The sequence below is a fragment of the Micromys minutus genome (assembly GCF_963924665.1).
Source record: "Micromys minutus genome assembly, chromosome: 1".
Lineage (NCBI taxonomy): Eukaryota > Metazoa > Chordata > Mammalia > Rodentia > Muridae > Micromys > Micromys minutus.
In genome coordinates this window covers 24,301,178-24,321,648 of record NC_137969.1, presented here as the reverse complement: position 1 = coordinate 24,321,648, position 20,471 = coordinate 24,301,178, and the positions used below count along the sequence as shown (strand labels likewise).

Sequence of the window (20,471 nt, the reverse complement as noted above, 5' to 3'; positions counted from 1 at the left end):
ATGAGAAAGCCTCGGCAGTATGCACTGTACTTGAGGGCTTTTGAGTGCGTTTGGAAGGGTAAAGCCAGATTCTGGTCAATATAAGTTTGTTCTTCCTCCCCGAGAGTGTTGCAGGTGTGGCTGCTGTGTCACATGTGTATCAGCAGGTGGCAGAGAGGACAGAGGCTATGCTTATGCTCAGTGTTCTGATCTGTAAACAACATTCCCTGAAGAAAGTAAGCCTCAGGAGACTGGCACCAAGGGGCTAGAACAGGAGCTAGCTTGAGATGACCACCAGCTCAGTGCCAGGATCTCAGGGCCAGGAGCAAATCCAAGACTGCGTGGGATGGCAGGCCCCAAGAGGGAGTGAGCCTGAGACAGATGATGATCCTCAAAGGTGCCTGCTATTAAGCCTGACAACCCAAGTTCAATCCCTGGAACCTACAAGGTAGAGAGTCAGCTCCTACAAGTTGTCCTCTGATCCTCATGCGAATGCTGCGGCACATGTGCCCTTCTACCTCAAAAATAGATAAAAGAATATACAAACACAGTTAATACTATCAACTTGATGCCTAAGAGGCAGGCATAAAGGTTCACTTGTGAGGGATTGTCTAGATCATTAGTTCTCAACCTGTGGTTGGAAAGCCCTTTGGGAGTCACATATCAAATATCCTGCATATCAGATATTTACATTATGATTCTTAACAGTGGCAAAATTATAGTTTATGGTTGGGAGTCACCACAACATGAACTATATTTAAAGGGTCACAACACTAAGAAGGTTAAGAAACACTAGTCTAGATTAAGGCATCTCTGAGAATGTGTGAAGGACTGTCTTGATTGAGTTGATGACCCATCTTAATTGTGGGTGCTATCAGTCCCTGAGCAGAGGACTCTGGACTGAATGGGCTGGAGAGGGCAAGCTGAGCACATGCATGCACACATCCATTGCTCTCTGCTCCTGACTGGACATAAGGTGACCTCCTAGCCACAATGACCAATAATCTGGATTTATGAGCCAAATAAGCTCTCTCCCTTAAGTTTCTATTGGGGTATTTCATCACAAGAGTGTAACTAGGCACAGACAGTCACCGACTGTCAGAAAACACTCAGTCCTACCTGTTCCTGCAGGTCGTAGTCATAGCTGTCATGCAGCAGAAGACTGAGAATATACCGCGAATAGATCATGGCATCAATGCCACATTTTTCCAGCTCTTGTCCCAGCCAGGTTTGCACTGGGCCCAATGCATGAAGCAGCGACATGTCAGAAACAGACACAGGGCCTGGATAAGAACTTGAGGTACTTTCAGATGGCAAACCATCCACAACAACTGTACAGACAGGGCGCATGAACTTAGGTTGCTGACATCCTTAAAATGCAAAGCATTTTCTACAGTGGACGTTCTGTTGGTATCCAGAGAGGATTTCACTCCAGCAGAAAGGAGAGGAGCTGGACATGGAGGACAGGCAGTGACCGCACAGCAGTCAGCTCTCTACGACACAGTTTCCCTCTTCAGACATGACCAGTGAATCAACACCATGACAGCAACATACAAGGAGATGCAATTTTCAACTTTCATTTCACATTGAAGCAATGTCAGTCTCTGGCAGTACCTACAGAAATGAAAAAGAAAGGAACACATTACATATACACATAAAGTTATGAGGATGGTTTTTATTTTATTTATTTATTCTGATTGTTCAAGACAGGGTTTCTCTGTCCTGTCCTCTGTTAGCTCTGGTTGTCCTAGAACTCATTCTGTAGACCAGGCTGGCTTCAAACTCAAGAGATCCCCTGGTCTCTACCTCCCAAGTGGGATTAAAGGTGTGAGCCACCACCACCCTCCAAGTGGTGATAATTTTTTAAAGAAAGGTATCCCTCCTTTTAAAATGTATCTGGTAACTTGGAACAATGTTTCCCCTGTGGAGTATTTGGCATTTTAAACTGAGTGACACTGTAAAATGTAAAACTTGATATCATCTGGAATGAAAACAAAGAAAGTGGTGTTTTCTGCTTGTTCCCAATGACACAAACATTCATTTCCTATCTCAAGAGACTGGACTGGTAAAATGTTTACAAAAAAAAATTAGGTTCATACTTAAATTCAATGAAAACAATCAAAACAGTGGTAAAAATAATCTTTAAATTTAAATTCATGCCAGACAGTGGTAATACACACCTTTAATCCAAGCACAAGTGGGGCAGAGCCCGGCAGATCTCTGAGTTCAAAGCCAGCCTGGTCTACAGAGCAAATTTTAGAACAGCCAGGGCTACACTAGAGCAATCCTTTCTCAAAAAAACAGAACAAACAAAAAATATTTAGATTCACAGATCATTATTTTATATGGCTAAAAACAGGATGGTAACCAGGGAGTTCATGAGACTGGAAGTGTTCTAAGGCTGTATGTAAGACAGGCTACACTGTCAGACCTGCTGTGGCCGCTCCTAGCTAGACTTCTGATTCAGTGACACTCTTCCTTTGAACACTTTCATTATGTCCAATAATGGGTTTATCGAGTAAAAAACTATTCTTTATCTTTTGAGCTTGGGTTGTTTTATTTTTTGCAAACAGGGAAAGCAACACTGATCAGCCTAGTGTGCTTGTGAACATCAGCCGCTACACAGGATTCAGAGCAGCATCTTGAATGAAAGGTGGACCCTCTCTACAACTGATGTATGCCTGAGTTCTCTAGGTGTCAGTAAAATTTATACACAGTAAATACACAGAATACAACCCTAAATTTATTGTACCACTAGACTAATAAGTTTTACTAAGTATTTTGCTACTTACAAAAATCCTTCCTAATATTCTACTTTATTAAACTGTAAAAGGTAGTTAAATTAAAGCAAAAATTTTTTACTTTTCATCAGCTGATATTTCCCAGCTGCCTCTCAAAATTAAAACATTTTCCATCAATGATTTAATTAATGTTTGGTTCCTAGGCAAGATATTAGACAGACCACCAATTAACACTAGCCATGTGAAACAAGCTGACAAGTTACTTGATGAAAACCAGCCAGACTGAGGAGCCTTGAAACAGCTGAAGGGGAGCAAGAGAATTCAGGCAGTTTAAACTCATAGGGAGACCTTGAGAAAGGCACAAACAAACGTCAGAGGTTGCAATGAGCTATCCTGGAGTATTCAGCAGAGTACAGATGGGTTTGAGCATGTAAGGGACTGAGGCAGAGTTGGGAGTCCTTGTACTCACAGATAAGCACTAGAGAAACCAGGAATGTTAAACATTCAGGGTTGTTTTATCAAAGGGAAAAAATGTATTACCTGTTTTCTGCCCAGAAGACAAGGAATGGGAGTGGCTAATTGCTTAGGGTCAGTGATTCTCAACCTTCCTAATACTGTGACTCTAACACAGTTCCCAATGTTGTGGTTACCCCAAACATAAAATTATTTTTGTTGCTACTTTATAACTGTAATTTTGCTACTGTTATAAATTATAATGTAAATGTCTGATATGTAGGATACTGTAATCTATGCAGAGAAACACTAGCCTTGGTTAACCTATGCTATCTGTAGGGCCAGGACTTACCTAGCTCACCTAAGCTCCAACAAACAGGCCAGAGGTGGTTAATGGTCTAAATGACCTCTATGCTGTCTGTATGACTGAGACCATACCAGATCCTCCCCTAGTCCCTTAAGATAACACATTTAGTAACCATCTTCATAGAAGATGTACTTAGAAGACTTTCAATGTAATTATGCCTCTTTGTACACAGGGGATGTGTTAAACTATAAAACTTTTTTCCAAATTATATTGTACTTAAATATGCCTAAAATAAACTGTCTGGTGTTAACTGTGTTAGTTTGAACTAACACCAGCTACTGAGTCATGCTGAATCAGATTCGCTTTTTGTCTCATGCAGATCGTTACTCTGCAGGGTCTGGTGGTCACAGAGGCCCCCACAGCAAGGAAGAATCCCTGGGACAGATGAATCAGTACCTAATCCCAACAACAGCAAGTAGCACCTCCAGCCAAGCCAGGAAACTCACAACTCCGGAAGTCAGGTCTTTGTATTTGGGAAGGATTAGACATTGTGTAAATACTGGGTCTGGTCCTGCCTAACAAATCTTTTGCTGGCTTTTTTTTTTGGTGGTGGTGATGGTAACGTCTTAAAACAGCATTTCATGTAGATCATGATTGCCTGGCCTTGAACCTCCAGCCTCCATCTTCCTAACCCACTACCAGCAACCATGTCTGTACCCAAACAAATCTTACAAGACTCCAAAGAAACAAACTGTTTTCAGTTAACTTTACTGAGGTTTCAGAACAAAGCCCAAGGATATTTATAGAAATTCAAAAACACCAGGATCTGAGAAATTAAAATTTACAATGTCTGACAACTATTCAAAATACGAGACAAGAATGAGAAAATAAATTCACTTAAATAGACTAAAAGCTGACACATGCACTTATGTACTTTAATTAATATTTACTTTTTCAAAACGATAGAAACTATAGCAAGATAGTCAAGGATTCTAAGCACATAAAATGAGGAAAATGGCACAGCACAAAAAGTAAGTCAAACCTGTAACCAACAAAAAAATCCTAAAGCAGCCAGAGTGAGACAGAGACATTAAGTATAGTGGCAAAGGTAAGAATAACATCTAGTTCTTGCTGGAAACAGTGCAAGTGAGCAGATGATCAGGTAGACACCAAAGGACCTAGTCAACCTAGTACTCCATACTTACAAAACTCTCAAAGCCAAGGTAAAATAGATTTTCAGATGAGTAAAAAATGAAATTATTCCCAACAAACCTATCCTACAGGAAATATGAAAAGACTTTTAGGCAAAAGTAAAAGTATTCCAGCACAGAAGGCTAGAGAGATGACTCAGAGGTTAAGAGCACTGACTGCTCTTCCAGATTTCCTGAGTTCAAAACCCAACAACCACATGGTGGCTCACAACCATCTGTAATGGGATCTGATGCCCTCTTCTGGTGTGTGTCTGAAGACAGCTACAGTGTACTCATATACATAAAATAAATAATATATTTTTTGAAGTATTGCAGCCAGTATTCCAGCACAAAATGTGGATCCACTTAAAGAAACAAAGACAGCCGCAGTGCAGCTACAGCTATATCTGTTTCACTAAGGATCTTTTTTGTTTGTGGTTTTTTTTTTTTTTTTTTTTTTTTTTTTTTTTTTAATTCCTCTGAGCAGCCCTGGCTGTCCTGGAATTCACTGTGTAGACCAGGTTGGCTTCCAACTCAGATATCCACCTGTCTCTGACTCCCCAGTACCAGGACTAAAGGTGTGCACCACCACCTCATTAATTAACTCAGGGACAGTGAGATGGCTTAGCAGGTAAAGGCACTTGTCATACAAGCCTGAAAACCTAAATTCCATCTCTAAAACCCACATGGTAAATGAGAGAACTGACTCCTGCAAGTTGTCTCACCTCCACATGCATGTTGTGGCATACATGCATATGCACACATGCATGCAGACAAACAAATGTGTACTATTTTTTTCAATTAAGAAATTAAATGGCTTCTAAAACAAATAAAAACCAACAAAGGGCCAAGTATAGTGGTGTATGTCTGTAACCCCTGTATTCCCCAAGTTATAGGGGGATGTCAAGTTCTAGGTCAACTCATTGTTAGGTGGGTATGATCTTATCTCAAAAACACCACCACCATATAAACCAGTATGTTGGTTCAAACCTGTAAGCTTATGAACACACACACACACACACACACACACACACACACACACACACGTGTGCACACACAAATATGTATATATGCACTCGAGTGCACACACACACATATATAGAGATTTTCCCCTCAGATACCGCCTCCAGTATACACTCCCTTGTCAGTTAAAATACAGGGGTCATATAGCCCACTTAATTGAAATAGGAAGGTTATTTATTTCCCTTGTTTGGGATGCAGTATACTTTAGAGTTATCAACACATGAAGATTATTTTACACAACAGTGTGCATTCATATGGACAGTAGGTAGGGTATGTATGCATGAGTGTGGAAGCACGAAGAACCTTTGCTGTTCCTCCTCACATGGTATCCACCTATTTTTTTAATACTGTATCTCACTGGCCTGGCTCATTAACCTAGACTGACTAGTAATAAGCACCAAAGAGTAACCCTCTCTTCTCCCCAACACTGAGATAAAAAGGTATACCACCATATCCTTTAAATTTTTTTTTTAGATTTATTTTTCTTTAGATTCATGTGAATGAGTGTTTTGCTTCCATATATGTCTCCGAACCACATGCATGTCTAGGATCTATGGGGATCAGACAAGGGTGTTGAATCTCCTGGAACTAGAGTTATAGAGGTTGTGAGTAACCATATGGGTATAGGAAATTGATCTCAGGTCCTCTGCAAGAGGAGTAAGTACTCTAACTGGTGACCTCTCTCTCCAGCCTCCACATTCAGTTTGTTTATTGTTTAATGTAAAGTGCTAGGAACCAAACACGTGATGAACTGAGCCATCTCCCGATCACAGTGCCTTTATGGCATGATAGCAGACATCTGAACTGTTTCTAGACTCCCTTCCGTTCCTGTGAAGCCATTCAGAGCATCAGGGAAAAGACAACTATGAGAACCTGGTTACTCTGGCGCCGGTACACTTGCTTCTTTCTTCTTCTTTACCTTATATTCTTTTTGTAAGTTCAAATAGTTTCTTGAATAGGAGCAAACATTTCTACACCTGAAAGCTTAGCATCTTAGTAAGTCGCAAGTTAAACACAGCATACGAACGTTTGCTTCATTCCCAGCAGCACTGTCACCACGTTGTGCTAGAGTACCACTGCACTACCCAGGTTAAAGTCCATTTCTTGAGCTGAGTATGGCAACAGATGTTAGAATCCCAGTGTCCTGAAAGCTGGGCAGGAAAATCCCGAGTTTGAGGCCAGCCTGGGCTGAGATCTGTCGAAAACAACAAAAAAGCCAATCTTCCTATCGTACTAGCCACACTTCAAGTGCCCAGATACTACATACAGCTGATGATTACTGTGAGAATATGGTGCATTCACACTGCTCAGAAGTTCTACTGAACACTGGCTTTGACTCATTTCTGCAAACAACCATTTTGAGTTAACAAGTTGTTCTCTTTTCAACAGTGTACAAGCCCCTCCCTGTGAAGACAGGATGCAACCAACAGGCCAAATTACACTCTGGCTCAATGTACTTGTGGATGGTTCAATGACAAGGTCAAACTGTATGGAACAGTAAAAACAAATGGAACTCACCGACAATGTAACCAGAAAAAACGGATTCCGTTAAACTAGGGAGGTACACAATGCTGTAGAGACACAACCCCTACATTTTAATGTCTTAATCCAAAAGGGCTGAACTTGATGGTGCCACATATTCATCTATCTAGCTTTGGCAGGGATGCTCGAGGACATTACCAAGTGTGATCCACCTGGGACGTGGCTGACAAAATGGTCAGCATCTGGAACCCAGCTAATCCAGGGATGAAAGTCATCAACGTCTGTGCCAAAGTATGTCCTGATGCTTTGAAAGCTTCTTCTTGGATGTGAGTTGCTCATAGTCAGCTAAAGCAAGCCTAGCCACACTTTAACACAGCAGTTCTCAACCTGTGGGTCATGACCCTTTTTGGGGGTGAGAGGGCAAATGGCCCTTTCACAGGAGTTGTATATCAGACATCCTGCCTATCAGATATTTACATTAGAATTCATACCAGTAGCAAAATTACAGCTGTGAAGTAAATAATTTAATGGCTGGGGTGGCCACACAAGAAACAGTATTAAAGAGTCACTGCATTAGGAAGATTAAGAACCATTGTTTTAACAGGAACAGGTGTCACCAGCCACAATAACTTCAAGGAGCACAATAAGAGGAATGCTTATTGAAATGCTACTGCCCCTCCATAACTCCTGCCACCATCTCTGCCAGCACACAGGCAGTCACCATCTTCATAAATGTCACAGGCACTCAGAGTTGACGACATCCTTTCAGAATACTTCTGGCTTCTAGGTTAGACTTCTTCACAAATGAGGCCGCAAAGGCTTCAGTGGAAACTGTGCACACTCCATGCCCTACTTAGCAGAATGCTTAGACCTTAGCAGGTGATCAAAACTGTGTTGAACTAATGCTTTCCTAATCCAAACACAAGAGAGTAAACTCTCAAAGAGGGGTTTGGGAAATAGCAATGTAGTCGCACTGGGGAAAGCACCTGGTTACCTGTGTGTCTACCAGGAGGGCAATAAGACTGTGGCCCAGGCTTTTAACTCACCTTTTACCACCCCACATGAAAAACAGGCTCCCTACTGCCAGGCACTGGCAACACAAAGACAACAGCCGACAGATTTTTCCCCTCAGTATTTTCCAAACTCTACTGTAGGCTTCAGTTTTACTCTTGAGCATGCTACTCTCTTCTATCTAATGTGGTGCTTCTGCAGTACATGCCTCCAGTCTGTTCTAACTGGTCCTTCCTCACTACAAAGGTGCACTGCTTGTTGGCATACCTGGTTCTCAAAGGTCTACGTTACTTGCAATTGACTTTCATACAAACAGATGGATAGATGGATGGACGGATAGAGAGATGGCTCAGCAGGTAAAGGCACTTGCCACCAAGCTTTACGATGACCTGAGTTCAATTTCCAGAACCCACATGGTGGAAGGAATTATTCTCTCACCTCCACATGCATGCCTACAAAAACATACACACATATACAAATAAATGTACTTGTGAAATATGAGTGGAGATGGGAGAAGAGAAGGAAAAGAAATAGAAGAGAATAAAGGCAAGGATCTCAGGTTCTAAGACTCTGGCTTTCAGAAGCTCTTTGTCTTTTTGAGGGATTTTTTTTGAGGGTGGGGGGTCTGGGATTTCTAAGCAGTGTCTGCCTAGAAAGCATAATGTAATTACCCCACTTGTAAACAAGCCTTGCTTGCTACCCACAACCTAAGCAAACTCAGCCTGGAAGGCATGAAGTATGCCCATACATGAAGCAGTTTCACACTCGTAAACACATCTTGCTTGCTATTCCTGACCTTGGCACATAATTTGAAGCCCACACTTCTCATTCTTTATAGAAGGGTGCCGCCTCTAAAGCCTGTGTATAACCAAAGGAAGTGTCACAAGGCATCTACAACCCAAAGAAAAACTAAGACTGGAAACAGCAAAGGGATATAACAGCTGATTCTGTCAGCTTGCTTCCTCTATGTATCCGAGAAGTAAACACAAATAGTTTTCTAGACCTAGTTTTCTGCCCTATTGTAGAAACATGACAAGTCTTAGGAAATGAATAAAGCTTCTTTTTAAGATAATATAATAAAAACAAAACAAAACAAAACTCTACCACCTAGTATGTGGCCACATTCTTTTTATACCAACAGGAAGAGCTGCATAAAGATTAAGAAGCTTCATTTTTACTAGCCAAGTAGCTGAAACAAACTGATGGTCTATACTAGGAAGCACAGACCCTCAATGACAATTAAAATTCTTTTTATACCACAGTACTGTTCTTAGACTACTATGTGATACTAAGTAAATATCTTATACTTATACTTCTCATTCTTTATAGGAAGGAGCAGCCTCTAAAGCCTGTGTATAACCAAAGGAAGACTCATAAGGAATCTACAACCCAAACAAAACCTTGTATCTTATAAAATGGAAGCCTATAGTAGGCCTGCTTAATTATTTACATTCAGGATAAGGATGGTGGTTAGGAAAGCTTCTTCCTATACTGAGTAGCAGTTGATGCACATCAACTGGTCATATCTGGCCAAACTGCTGAGAATAAGTGACTGCTAAATACTCAGCCCTAATGAGACAGTTGTATCAATTTCCCCCTCCCAAGGCTCGGGAACACCATGGAAGAGGGAAGAGGGGCTGGAAGAAATGTGAGAGCCAGAAGATGAGAAGATGCTGTGACAGGACAGAAACTACACTCACGAGCTCACTGTTCTTCAGTGTCCTGCATAAGGACAAGAGCCTTCACAGCCAGGCCACATTCAACAAGCAGCCCTACTGGAGTCAGTGGATACAAAAGGAAATGAGAGGAAAAGAAGGGAAGTGGGGAATGGACTGCCATAGGAGGTGTTAGAAAGAAGTAGAGCAGGAAATTGGAGTGGACATAATAAAAACACACTGTATAAAACTGTCAAAGAATAAATAAAAGGATTGGTTTGCTTGTTTGTCTAGATAGGGTTTCACCATGTAGGCCAGGATGTCCTGGAACTCACTGTATGGACCAAGCTGGCCTCAAACTCACATAGATCTACCTGACTCTGCAGGCACTGTGATTAAAAAGGTAAGTATGACCGTGCCCAGCTAAAAAATATCCATGAAGGAAGGAAGGAAAGAGGAAGAACAGGATGAAGAGGAACTTTGAGTTTTGTTTGTCCTAAAGCTTTGATGGGTGTCTACTAATACCTCTGGTTTGAAAGCTACATACGGAAGAAAGCCTTGTATCTTATAAAATGCACCTTCTCTAATGATCAGTGTAGATGCTCAGTTCAATTAGATGTGCTAGGTGCTGAGTACTTCAGCAGGGCTACAAAATTACAGTTTATATGCCATTTAAAAAATGTTCTTTTTCTCTAGCAGAGACAAACTTTACATTCAGCGGTTTATAAAATTAAAAACCTAAGTAAAAGATGACAGCCAAGGGAAGGAAAGGGAAATGTGTACATAACTAAGATAGACAACTGTGCCTATGCAGAAAGTCACAGCCACCAACCAAAATTCCAAGGCAAAAACATAGTTCAGTGAGGTAGAATCCTAAAAGATTTTTGGAAAAATAATGAATAAAATGAAATTAGGGTGGGTGAGATGGCTCAGCAGGTAAAGGTGCCTAGAAGCCTGAGTTTAATCCTAGAACCCATATAGAGATGGAAGGAGAGAGCCAACTTCATAAAATTATCCTCTGACCACCCCTCTCACCCCAAACACACCAAGGCACATGCACCAACACATATACACACAATACACACACATATACATACATTAATTTTTTAATAAAAAATATTTTTAAAAATCTTTAATTTTAAAAACATGAAATTGATGAAGACTGTTGGAAAATTAACTAAATTTTTGGGCTGAAGAGATGGCTCAATGGTTAAGAGGACTGACTGTTCTTTCAGAGGTCCCGAGTTCAATTCCCAGAAACCACATGGTGGCTCACAACCATCTGTAATGGGATCTGAGGCCCTCTTCAGGTGTGTGTCTCATCATATAAATATAGAATAAATAAATAAAAATCTTTCAAAAAATAAACAACTAAATTTTATAAAATTAAACTTAAATTAGGAGAGATTGAAATTTTACTGTGAAATAGGTGCATGCCTTTAATCCCAGGACTCAGAAGGCAGAAGCAGGCAGATCTTTGTGAGTTCAAAGCCAGCCTCATCTACATAGTGAGTTCCAAGACAGCCAGAGCTAGAGTGAAACCTTGTCTCAAAAAAAAAATTTTTTTTCTAAGCAAGTTTACCTAGAAACAAAAGGTTTTTGGAATGTCTGTAACCATAAAGCATGAAACCTGAGAGGAGAACTGGCAAGTACGTAGAAGAATTTACCCTTCACACAAGAGCAGAAAAGGACAAGCATCTACGACACCAATAGCACAGGACAAGGAAGGACAGGAACAGAAGAGCACCTGCCAGACCTACTACCAGCCTGCCCGCTCCAGGTGAGAGACTGGAGAGCTAGCTTCTTGAACTGGAGTGACCAGATAAGCAATTCTTGCCAGGCTGGTCAATGATACAAAACAGGACTTCAGTTAATTGAAAGCTGTCAATCAAATTAATTCATTTGGTTATTCCTGGTCCACAGCAAAGGTGGATCTGTTTTGGTTTGTTTTTTTGGTTTTTTCCAGGACACATTCTGGACCAGTCTTGCATTGTGGAAATTGCTCCATAGGGACCTGTTATCTTTCTGTTTTCTCAGCCACAAATGCTCCTCCATAAAACTTACTGTTAAAGTTGAAAACATCTTATCACATAAAATATTAGCTCATAATGTGCATATAATTTTCAGTGTGAAACTGTATCCTGTTAAAGTGCTTAGGAATAAAACTTCTACAGTTGTGAACTGTAAAACATACTAAACCTATATACATGCAGGTAAAACATTCATTCACATGAAATAAAATAAAGAGTAAGTTTTATGGGCTGGAGAAATGAGTTAGCAGTTGAGAGAAATTGCTAATCTTCCAGAGGACTCCAGTCCAGTTCCCAGTAGCAACATCAGGCAACTCAATCACCTGTAATTTCAGCTTATGGGCTGGGCACCTGCACATGTGTTGCAAAAACAAAGATGCACAAATAAAATAGACACTCAAATAAAATAGCAAATCTTTTATTTAAAACAACAACAACAAGTAAGCTTTCTAACAACTACTTATATCCAAAACTACATTATGGAAAACTACACTGCAGTGGAAACCTCAGCCACCAGCCAGCCCTCTCCACCATAAGGCAATGTATCAAACACTCTCATCAATGGGACTACCTATCTTAATTTTGAATCTCCAAAACGTGTGAGCCAAATAAATCTCTTTTATTTGCAAAAAGGCTACCTTAGATACCTCATTAAAATGAGAAACTAGTGTACACACTCACAGACACACAGACACACACACAGACACACACACACACACACACACACACACACACACGAAGTGGCATAGTTCTTTTAAGTCATTTACCCTCTCGTATTTTATATACCATAGAACTGATAGACTTGGCCACACCCATGCTCTTGCTCCAATTCCTCCACCCCCTACCCTGTTCTTAGAGTTCACTCACTCACTCAGGCTAGAAGCATGCATACACAGAGAAGATCATCAAGCATTCTGAACTCACTGCCCCAATGCCTTTATGTGTAACTCAGACACTAGCAATACAAGTTCATCTTCTGGAATAATGCTATCATTCCCAAATCTCTGGAACAGGTTTTAAGAGATTAGCAATACACAAATTCCAATGATTAAGAAAAGCAATAATCATAAAATAGTCAATACAAAAAACTCCCACTAATATGCTGCTCCAGGGAAGGAGCTCTATGTTATACTAATCCAACAGGTACCATTTTTGAAGACTTAATTAGTATAATACATAAATGGCATCATAAATATTTAAAGTGTCAACATTCAAATGTAATTTGTCACTTATCTGCTCCCAAGACAATGGTAGGGTAGGGGTGGAGTGATACTGACAAGAGACAGATGGTATGGACAATGCTTAGCAACAGGGAAAAGTTTTAGAGGTTTCAATAGGGACCACTTGGCACCAGACATTTTAAAAATCTCAAAACTGTTAAGAAATTTAATTTGAATTAAATGCACTGTGCATATGAGATGGCCATGAATCTTAGAGCATCTAAGGCCAAATGTTAGGATCTAAATATGAACTGGCTCATGTTCTGAATGTCTGGTCCCTAGCTAGTGGGACTACTTGAGAGGTCATCTGGGCAGAAGTGACCCTGAGATTACGTTATCCTGTCCATCTCCTGTCTGGCTTTCCATTTGCTGGTTTGCTGTGATATGAACAGCCTCCACCATATGCTTCTGCCTCCATGAAGTGGTGTCCCCACATGCTGTCCCTAAAGGAACTAAAATCCTGTGAATCCATGTTTCCACCAGGTACTGTGGTAACAGCAACACCAATGTAACTAAGGCACCAAACTCCAGTGTTTTCTACACCTGCTAGAACAAGCCGAAGGCTGCCCCTTACTGACACACCTGGGATATATTGGGCCCTGCACTGAGTCACAAAGTTCTCCCAGTCCTTCTGCAATCAGATTATGAAGTGATTCTGAGTTAATTCAGTCAAGTATCTAATGAATTAATACTGTGCAAAAAGATTATTCTACATATTAGAAGGAAGCATCAAACAGAAGTCTCTTCCTTCAAGACACTAAGAGCCAGGAGATTCTTCCACGAAAAACAAAACAAAAACCCTAAAATGTCATAAGCAAACAACAATGACAAAACTACTTGAGCAACTAGAAAGACGGATCAGCAATTAAGAGCACTAACTACTCTTATAGAAGATGCAGGTATAGTTCCCAGCACACACACTGAGCAGCTCACAACTCCCTGCAACTCCAGTTCCAGTAAATCTGATGCCTTTTTTGCCCTCCATAGGCACCTGCACACATGTGGTACATATTCAAACATGCACATAAAATAAATTGTTCCCCCATAGGCTCTGCAGCTTAGTGGCACTTTACTGGGAAATGCTGGAAATTTTAAGAGCAAGGTTTAGCTGGAAGAAGTAGGTCACTTTGATATATCTTAGGGATACCTTATCTGTCCATCTCTCATCGTCCACCCCCTCCTCCTCCTCTTTTCTTGGCTATCAGGAGATGAAAAACTTTGCTCCAGCATATATTTTCCACCATGAGGGTACTGAAACCACAAACCAACACAAACTTTTCTCCCAGTTAAGTTGCACATGTCAGATGAAAGTCTAACATAGAAAATTGGCCCCAGAAAAGTGAGGTCATAGCTGTCTGTTGCTGGTGTCGTTCAGAAGCCTTTGGACTCAGTCTTAAGCAGGAATATGAAAGACTTTAGAAAAACAAGCCAAAGCCAAGAATGTTGTCAGCAGAACTTAATAGACAATTTTGGTTGGAGCTCAGAAAACCAAAATCCACTAAGAATGTGGACATTCAAGACAGGTTTCAGACAACCAAGACTGCTGGAAACTGAACTAGACACTGTACATGTTATAATAAAGAAGATATCTAAATTTTATCCATTTACTAAAACACTAAACTGAGTTTATGAGTGAACCAGTGGAAATTCCAAAGAAAGGAGGTTTACTAACAGCTCTTAGCGTTTATAATGAGAAAAAAGCAACAAAGACTGAAAAATGTGCAACACGGTTAGAAAAGTTGGGGCCAAAGAAAGTGTCACTACTGAAGAAATTAAAGCCATTAATTATAAGAGCCAAGGATTATCAAGACAAAAGGTGTCTCTGGTCATCTTAGGAACTGGCCAGGCCCCACACATCACAGGTTCTAGAATAGTAAAGCATAAACTAATTTGGAATACATCTCCCTTGAGAAGAGAGAAAAATATGAGTGGACAAGGACAAGGCCATCTGGGAAGCTGTTTCCCCAGGATTTGTTTCCTTGTGTTCAGCCACCCAGGTACTCTGGAGGCTGCTGTAGCTATGGTCTCAGGGAGCCAGGCTACTACTGCAACTGGCAGCAAATCTTTGCACTTCCAAGTGATGCTAAGTTAGTAGGTAAGCAAAGCAGAGCCACAGAGGTTTTCATCCAGATTTCAAAGAAAAGCCTGAGAAGTCAGGAAATGTGTAATAAGATTAGGGTCCCTGCACTATGACAGCCCAAGGCACTTAGTGGAGCCAACCCAAGAAAGTTAATATGGGCTGCATGCAAACAGCAAAGGCAAAAGGCAGGGCTGTCGAAGCCCACTGGAGCTTACAACACATTTCAGAAGACAGACATTAGCAACAAGCTTTGAAGTTCGCCCTGCTGGGTTTTGCTCTTGCTTTGGTCCATACACAATTCTTACTGGCTATTCCATTCTACTTTTTAGAATGGAAATGTTTACTCTGTGCCTTTGTGTATATAACTTTCTTTTTCATTTACAGGAATTCATAGCTGAGAGATTGCCTCAAGTCTTAGAAGAGACTTTGGACTTTTGAGCAATGTTGAAATGTAATACATTGGGGACTTGAGATAGAGTAAATATATAAATACATTTTGGGGCTCCGGGGGAATGTTATAAATCTGAAATGTGCCCCCTTGGGCTTATTTGAACATTTGGTATCCAGCTGAGGGCACTATTTTTGAAGGTGCTAAAAACATCAGAAGGCAAGATTTAACAGAAAAAAGTAAGTCGCTGGAGGCAGATCCTTGTCTCTGCCCCCTATCTGTCTGTCTTTCTCTGCTTCCTGGCTTCCATTAGGTTGAGATCTCCAAGCTACCATATTTATCCTCTGTCATGATGGACTGAAAACTCAGAACCATAAGCCAAAACAGAACTTCCCTCCCAGAGGTTGTTTATGTCAAATGTTCTGGGAGTTGTCTAACATATGAAGTGCAAGAAGACACATGGTTTCAGACATGACTAAAAGATAAGTACAGGTGGCAATGCTGTGAGAGCATTCTTAACCCTTTGATAACCACCTCTTAGTCATGGGGACAGTGCACAGTCTTTCCTAGAGACCAGCAACAGCTTCAGAGGGTAGATAGAGCAATAGAACCAGAGAGGAAAGCATTCAAGGAAATAGATAAAAAGTGCATAGAGGGACAGGGGATGTAACTAAGTTGGGAGAGTGCTTGTCTAGAATACATAATGCCTCGAGTTTAATCCCAAACACTACAAAAAGAAAAAAGAAAAAGGAAGGAAGCAGGAACAAAAAAAGCACGAATATAGAGCTGGTAAAATCTAATACCTGGGCTTCGTAGTTAAGTAATTAATGATTACTGCTCTTCCATAGGACTAGAGTTCAGTTCCTAGCTCCCAAGTCAGGCAGACCACAACTGTCTGTAACTATGGTTCCAGAGAAATCCAACTCCATCTTCTGGTCTCCAAGGGAAGAATATGCATATACATGCATATAAATAAAAATAAATCCTTCTTTTTAAAAAATCTGGTAAACAAAACTGCCCCCAGGGCCAGCAAGATGGCTCAGTGGATAAAGGCATTTGTCAAGCAAGCCCGGAAATCTGAGTTCAATCCCTAGAACCCAGCTCGCTACAAAGCAAAAGACATGTGACTTCTTGTTTCACAGAAAGACTGAAGGTCAAGATATAACAAGCTTGCCCACAGTGACCCAGGAAGCAAGAGAGGGGCCAGAATGTAACTTGAGTCTTTCCAGTACTAATGGGCTAATAAGTAAGTCTTCTTGAAAGCAATAATACTTTGTTTAATTTCCACAAAAGAAACATTTTAAGGAAAAGCATGTCATCCAGCTATAAGGCCTACAGCAAGGAGGAATTCATTCTGAAGGACTTCCAAAGGCTCTGGAGAGGATACGGTCTCTTTTAAGTTTTTTTAAAACTAGAGGAAACAGAAGTGAGGGATACTCGGATCAGAAGGAAGAGTATAAATCAAGTCTAAAACTGCTTGGCATGTTCAGAGCAGCATAGGAGGTGGCCAGTACACGATGCAAGGACCTCCAACACTGTGCTATCATAACTGCATTCCAAGCTCCAAATCACAGGTGCTTAGAAGCCTGCGGGACCAGAGGCTGCCCTGTGTCTGGAAAAGAGAATCCTGGAAGTCAGGCAAAGTAGAGAGAAAACAATAGTGACCTGAAGACAACCTACTGTTTCCAACCAGCAGGGGAACCTGAGGACTTAGAAATATCAGCACTAACGCAGCATTTTAAGCGCTTGCGTGAGGATGGAATTACTTCACATCCTCCTTCTCTGCCTATGTATCCTGCAAGACAGGTATCGCTGTTCTTCCCATTTCACAGATGACAAAACTAGCTCAGAGGCCATTAACTGCTCCAAGTCAAATGATGCAAAAACAGGGGCAAAGCTCAGGCTTGGTGCATTTCCACACAAGAGGAATAAATAGCAAGCCCCAAACCTTTAAAGAGCCCTGGGATAAAATCAAGCAGATGGAGCTACACAACAAATGGAAACAAGCAAAAACTCCATTAAGTTTCATTTTTAAAATGTTCATAATTTGTGTATCAAATACACCAATCACCCTTTAAACATTTGCCTTGTTAAATGTTGCCATGTTAAAAAATATTTACCCTCTGTTCAAAGAACAATACATGTATCTCTATGACATGTATAAATAAAAGCAAAACTCTCATCTTGATATTTCACTGGCCAAGGTGGCACTTTCTTAGTAAAAACAGGTTCATAAAAAATCCTGTTATACTCAACTTGAAGCCCTATTTTATTTTACATTCTGAGAATTTAATACTGGGCTTCATCTGGGCTACATCCCCAGCCCTAATTACTTTTTAAATGATTAAACATTTGTGGAATCCCAGAGATGGGGAGGCTGAGATGAAGAATCCCTGAAGCTTGCTGGCCAGCCAACCTTGCTGAATTGGTAAACTCCAGGTTCAGTGAGAGACCTTGACTCAAATCCCAGCCATTTCAACATCACAGGCAGTCAGATCTCTAAAGTTCTTGGCCAGGCTAGTCTAACCTAGTTCAAAAATAACACCTTAGGGCTGGAGAGATGGCTCAGTAATTAAGAGCACTAGACCCAGGACCCAGCAACTGTACAGTGGCTCACAACTGTCTGACATCCTCACAGATATACATGCAGGTCAAATACCAATACATATTAAATAAATATTTTAAAAACAATTATAAAAAACACCTGATATTGATCACTGGCCTCCACACATGCACCCAAAGACACACGCACAAATACATACATAATTATAATTCGATGTTTGGATAAGAGAAGATAATGGGGAAATATGATCAAGGTGCATTATATAAATATATGAGCTTGTGAAAGAACACATTTTAAAAGTACATCATTTGGCAAGAATAGCAACTAAATCTACAATAATAAGTATTAACTGCACGAAGCCTCCATGGGTATTTCAAATGCACAGTTCCAGAATGGTTGTTGTCCTAAAGATCCTGAGACCTAGTTAAGAATGGTTCAGCCCAAAATATCTGCGGTCGAATATTTGACCTTCAGAACGCAGAGTGACAGATATTTTTTCCCCTTTTTTTAAATCTGAAGTCTATAAAAACGGCAAAGTGTCATGCAACGGGTCCTATACTGGTGGCAGAAATCTTGCGTGGGGTTTTCATTGCATAGTCTTTTCCATGGTATCACCTGTTATCCAAACTGTTCGTCCCCAGCTCCTCAGCAATCCTCTCCTACCGTTTCCTTAGCAAGCCAAGAGCCAGAAATGCAAATTGCATTGTCAGTTACTTGGGCAACGAGGCAAAGTCTACGATGCAGATGAGAGCCAAGAACCCCATTTAGTAAATGACTCCAGAGTTGCATATCCCCCTCCCCAGCTTATCTCCATCCCACTTTTCTTGGCTAAACCTTTAAGGTTTGTCTACAGAAGGGCAAACACTGAAGGGAGGGGTTGCCAGGTTCGGGGGTCTGCTCCCCATTGCTCGTCCTGGCCTGGCCTGGCTTCTACGCAGCGCGCTCAGCCCTGGCCGGCAGTGGACGCCTGGAGCTCCAGAGACGCCGGCCGGAAGCCGGGCCGCGAGGGTCCGGGCGGTGGCGCGCGCAGGCCGGCGACTCCGGGGCCTGTCACTTCTGCCCTCGGTCGTCACCTTCTCCGACCCCGCGCCATAGGCCCGAATGCCCGCCACTCACCGCGCCGCGCCCGCCCCCGACCGCCGAAGGACAAAGCTGAGGGCGCGGGGCGAGGCTCGGCCGCTGTCCTCAGGCCGGGCCGTCTCAGCCCGCCGCGGCCCATTGTGCGCACTCATCGCACGCCGCCCGCAGGGTCCTGGAGCCAGACATCCCTCGGACCGGCCACCCGCCACGGCCCAGCTTCCGGCCCCCGCCTACCTGCCAAGGCTACCTGGTGGTGGGCGCCTCTCCTTGCGCTCCGAGGGCTGCAGGCGGCTGCCGAGCGCCGGGCGGCCCTGGCCTGCGCCTTACGTAAAGCGGCGGCGGCCCCAGCGCCTGGCGGCGGAGGGCGGGAGGCGGCGCGCGGCAGCCGCTCTGCTGCGTTACCTGGCAACGGCCTCAGCGCCTGGCCAGCCAGCGCCGCGTTCCATATCCTTCCGCCCAGGCGCCGGGATTACATCAGCGCGCCAGGGCTCCGCCCTCGTACTGTGGGTGGAGGAGCAGCAGGCGCGCAGCCCTGGGTTCTGGGGTCCTGGAAATCCTAACCCGCGAGGCCGATCTGGGAATCCGAGACTTTGAAGTTTCACCAGGTCCTGAGAGAGTGCGCCAGGGTCGGTGACCACTCAGGCCAGGCTTTGCAGAACCCCTCCACCACGCACCCCCGCGTTACACCTGTCTGCGCCCCCTCTTCGCCACGTCCTGGGATGGCTGGAGTGGGTGGCTTAACATAAAGACTTCAATTTAAAAAAAAAAGTGACATGACTTTTTTTATGTTATTATTAAGTAGGCAAAAAAAAAAAAAAAAAAAAAAAAAAAAAAGACCTTTCGGGAGATTCGGAAGTGGGAGCCAAAAATGTGCACTAACCTTTTAGTCAAAAGCCTCTTCCCACCTACTCACCTTCCCTAAATGTGACTCCTAGGCTCTCGTAGAAAAGCAGAAGTAGATGTCAGAAGTAAGTACCAGGAAGGAAAGCCTGAGATGTGCCTTCTATACAAAGACATGAACAGGTCCAGAAGGGGAGTGACCTGCATACAGTTCATCAAACTCATTGAGCACCGCTTGGCACCAGGCCCTGCTCTTAGGTTCAGAGCCTGAGACTCGAAGTTCCCAAGCTCAACTCAGGCTTCTGGGAGGAGCAGAGAACTGCAAGTACTTTTCTGCTGAGGTAGGCTGGACTCTGTATGCAAGCCAAGGTCAGGAACCTAAAAGAACTGTCCTTTTACTGAAGCCATACTGTGTCTGCAAACATCTTT

At 42.3% G+C, this 20,471-nt stretch overlaps 1 protein-coding gene across 5 annotated transcripts in view; it reads right to left on the bottom strand.

Annotated features, from left to right (window-relative positions):
* Positions 1-19,629, bottom strand: part of KIAA0232 — a 56,578-nt gene extending 36,949 nt beyond the window's left edge. For 2 of the 5 annotated variants that reach the window (XM_080928461.1, XM_080928466.1), the window contains exons 1-2: positions 19,437-19,627; positions 1,099-1,593 (exon numbers count right to left, since the gene is read on the bottom strand). In XM_080928461.1, coding sequence (XP_080784587.1) covers positions 1,099-1,329 — 231 coding nt within the window. In that variant the 5' untranslated portion in view covers positions 1,330-1,593; positions 19,437-19,627. Of the gene's footprint in view, positions 1-1,098; positions 1,594-19,436 lie in introns of all 5 variants that reach the window. The other 3 variants (XM_080928464.1, XM_080928462.1, XM_080928463.1) reach the window with 3 other exon arrangements.
* Positions 19,630-20,471: the final 842 nt, after the last annotated feature.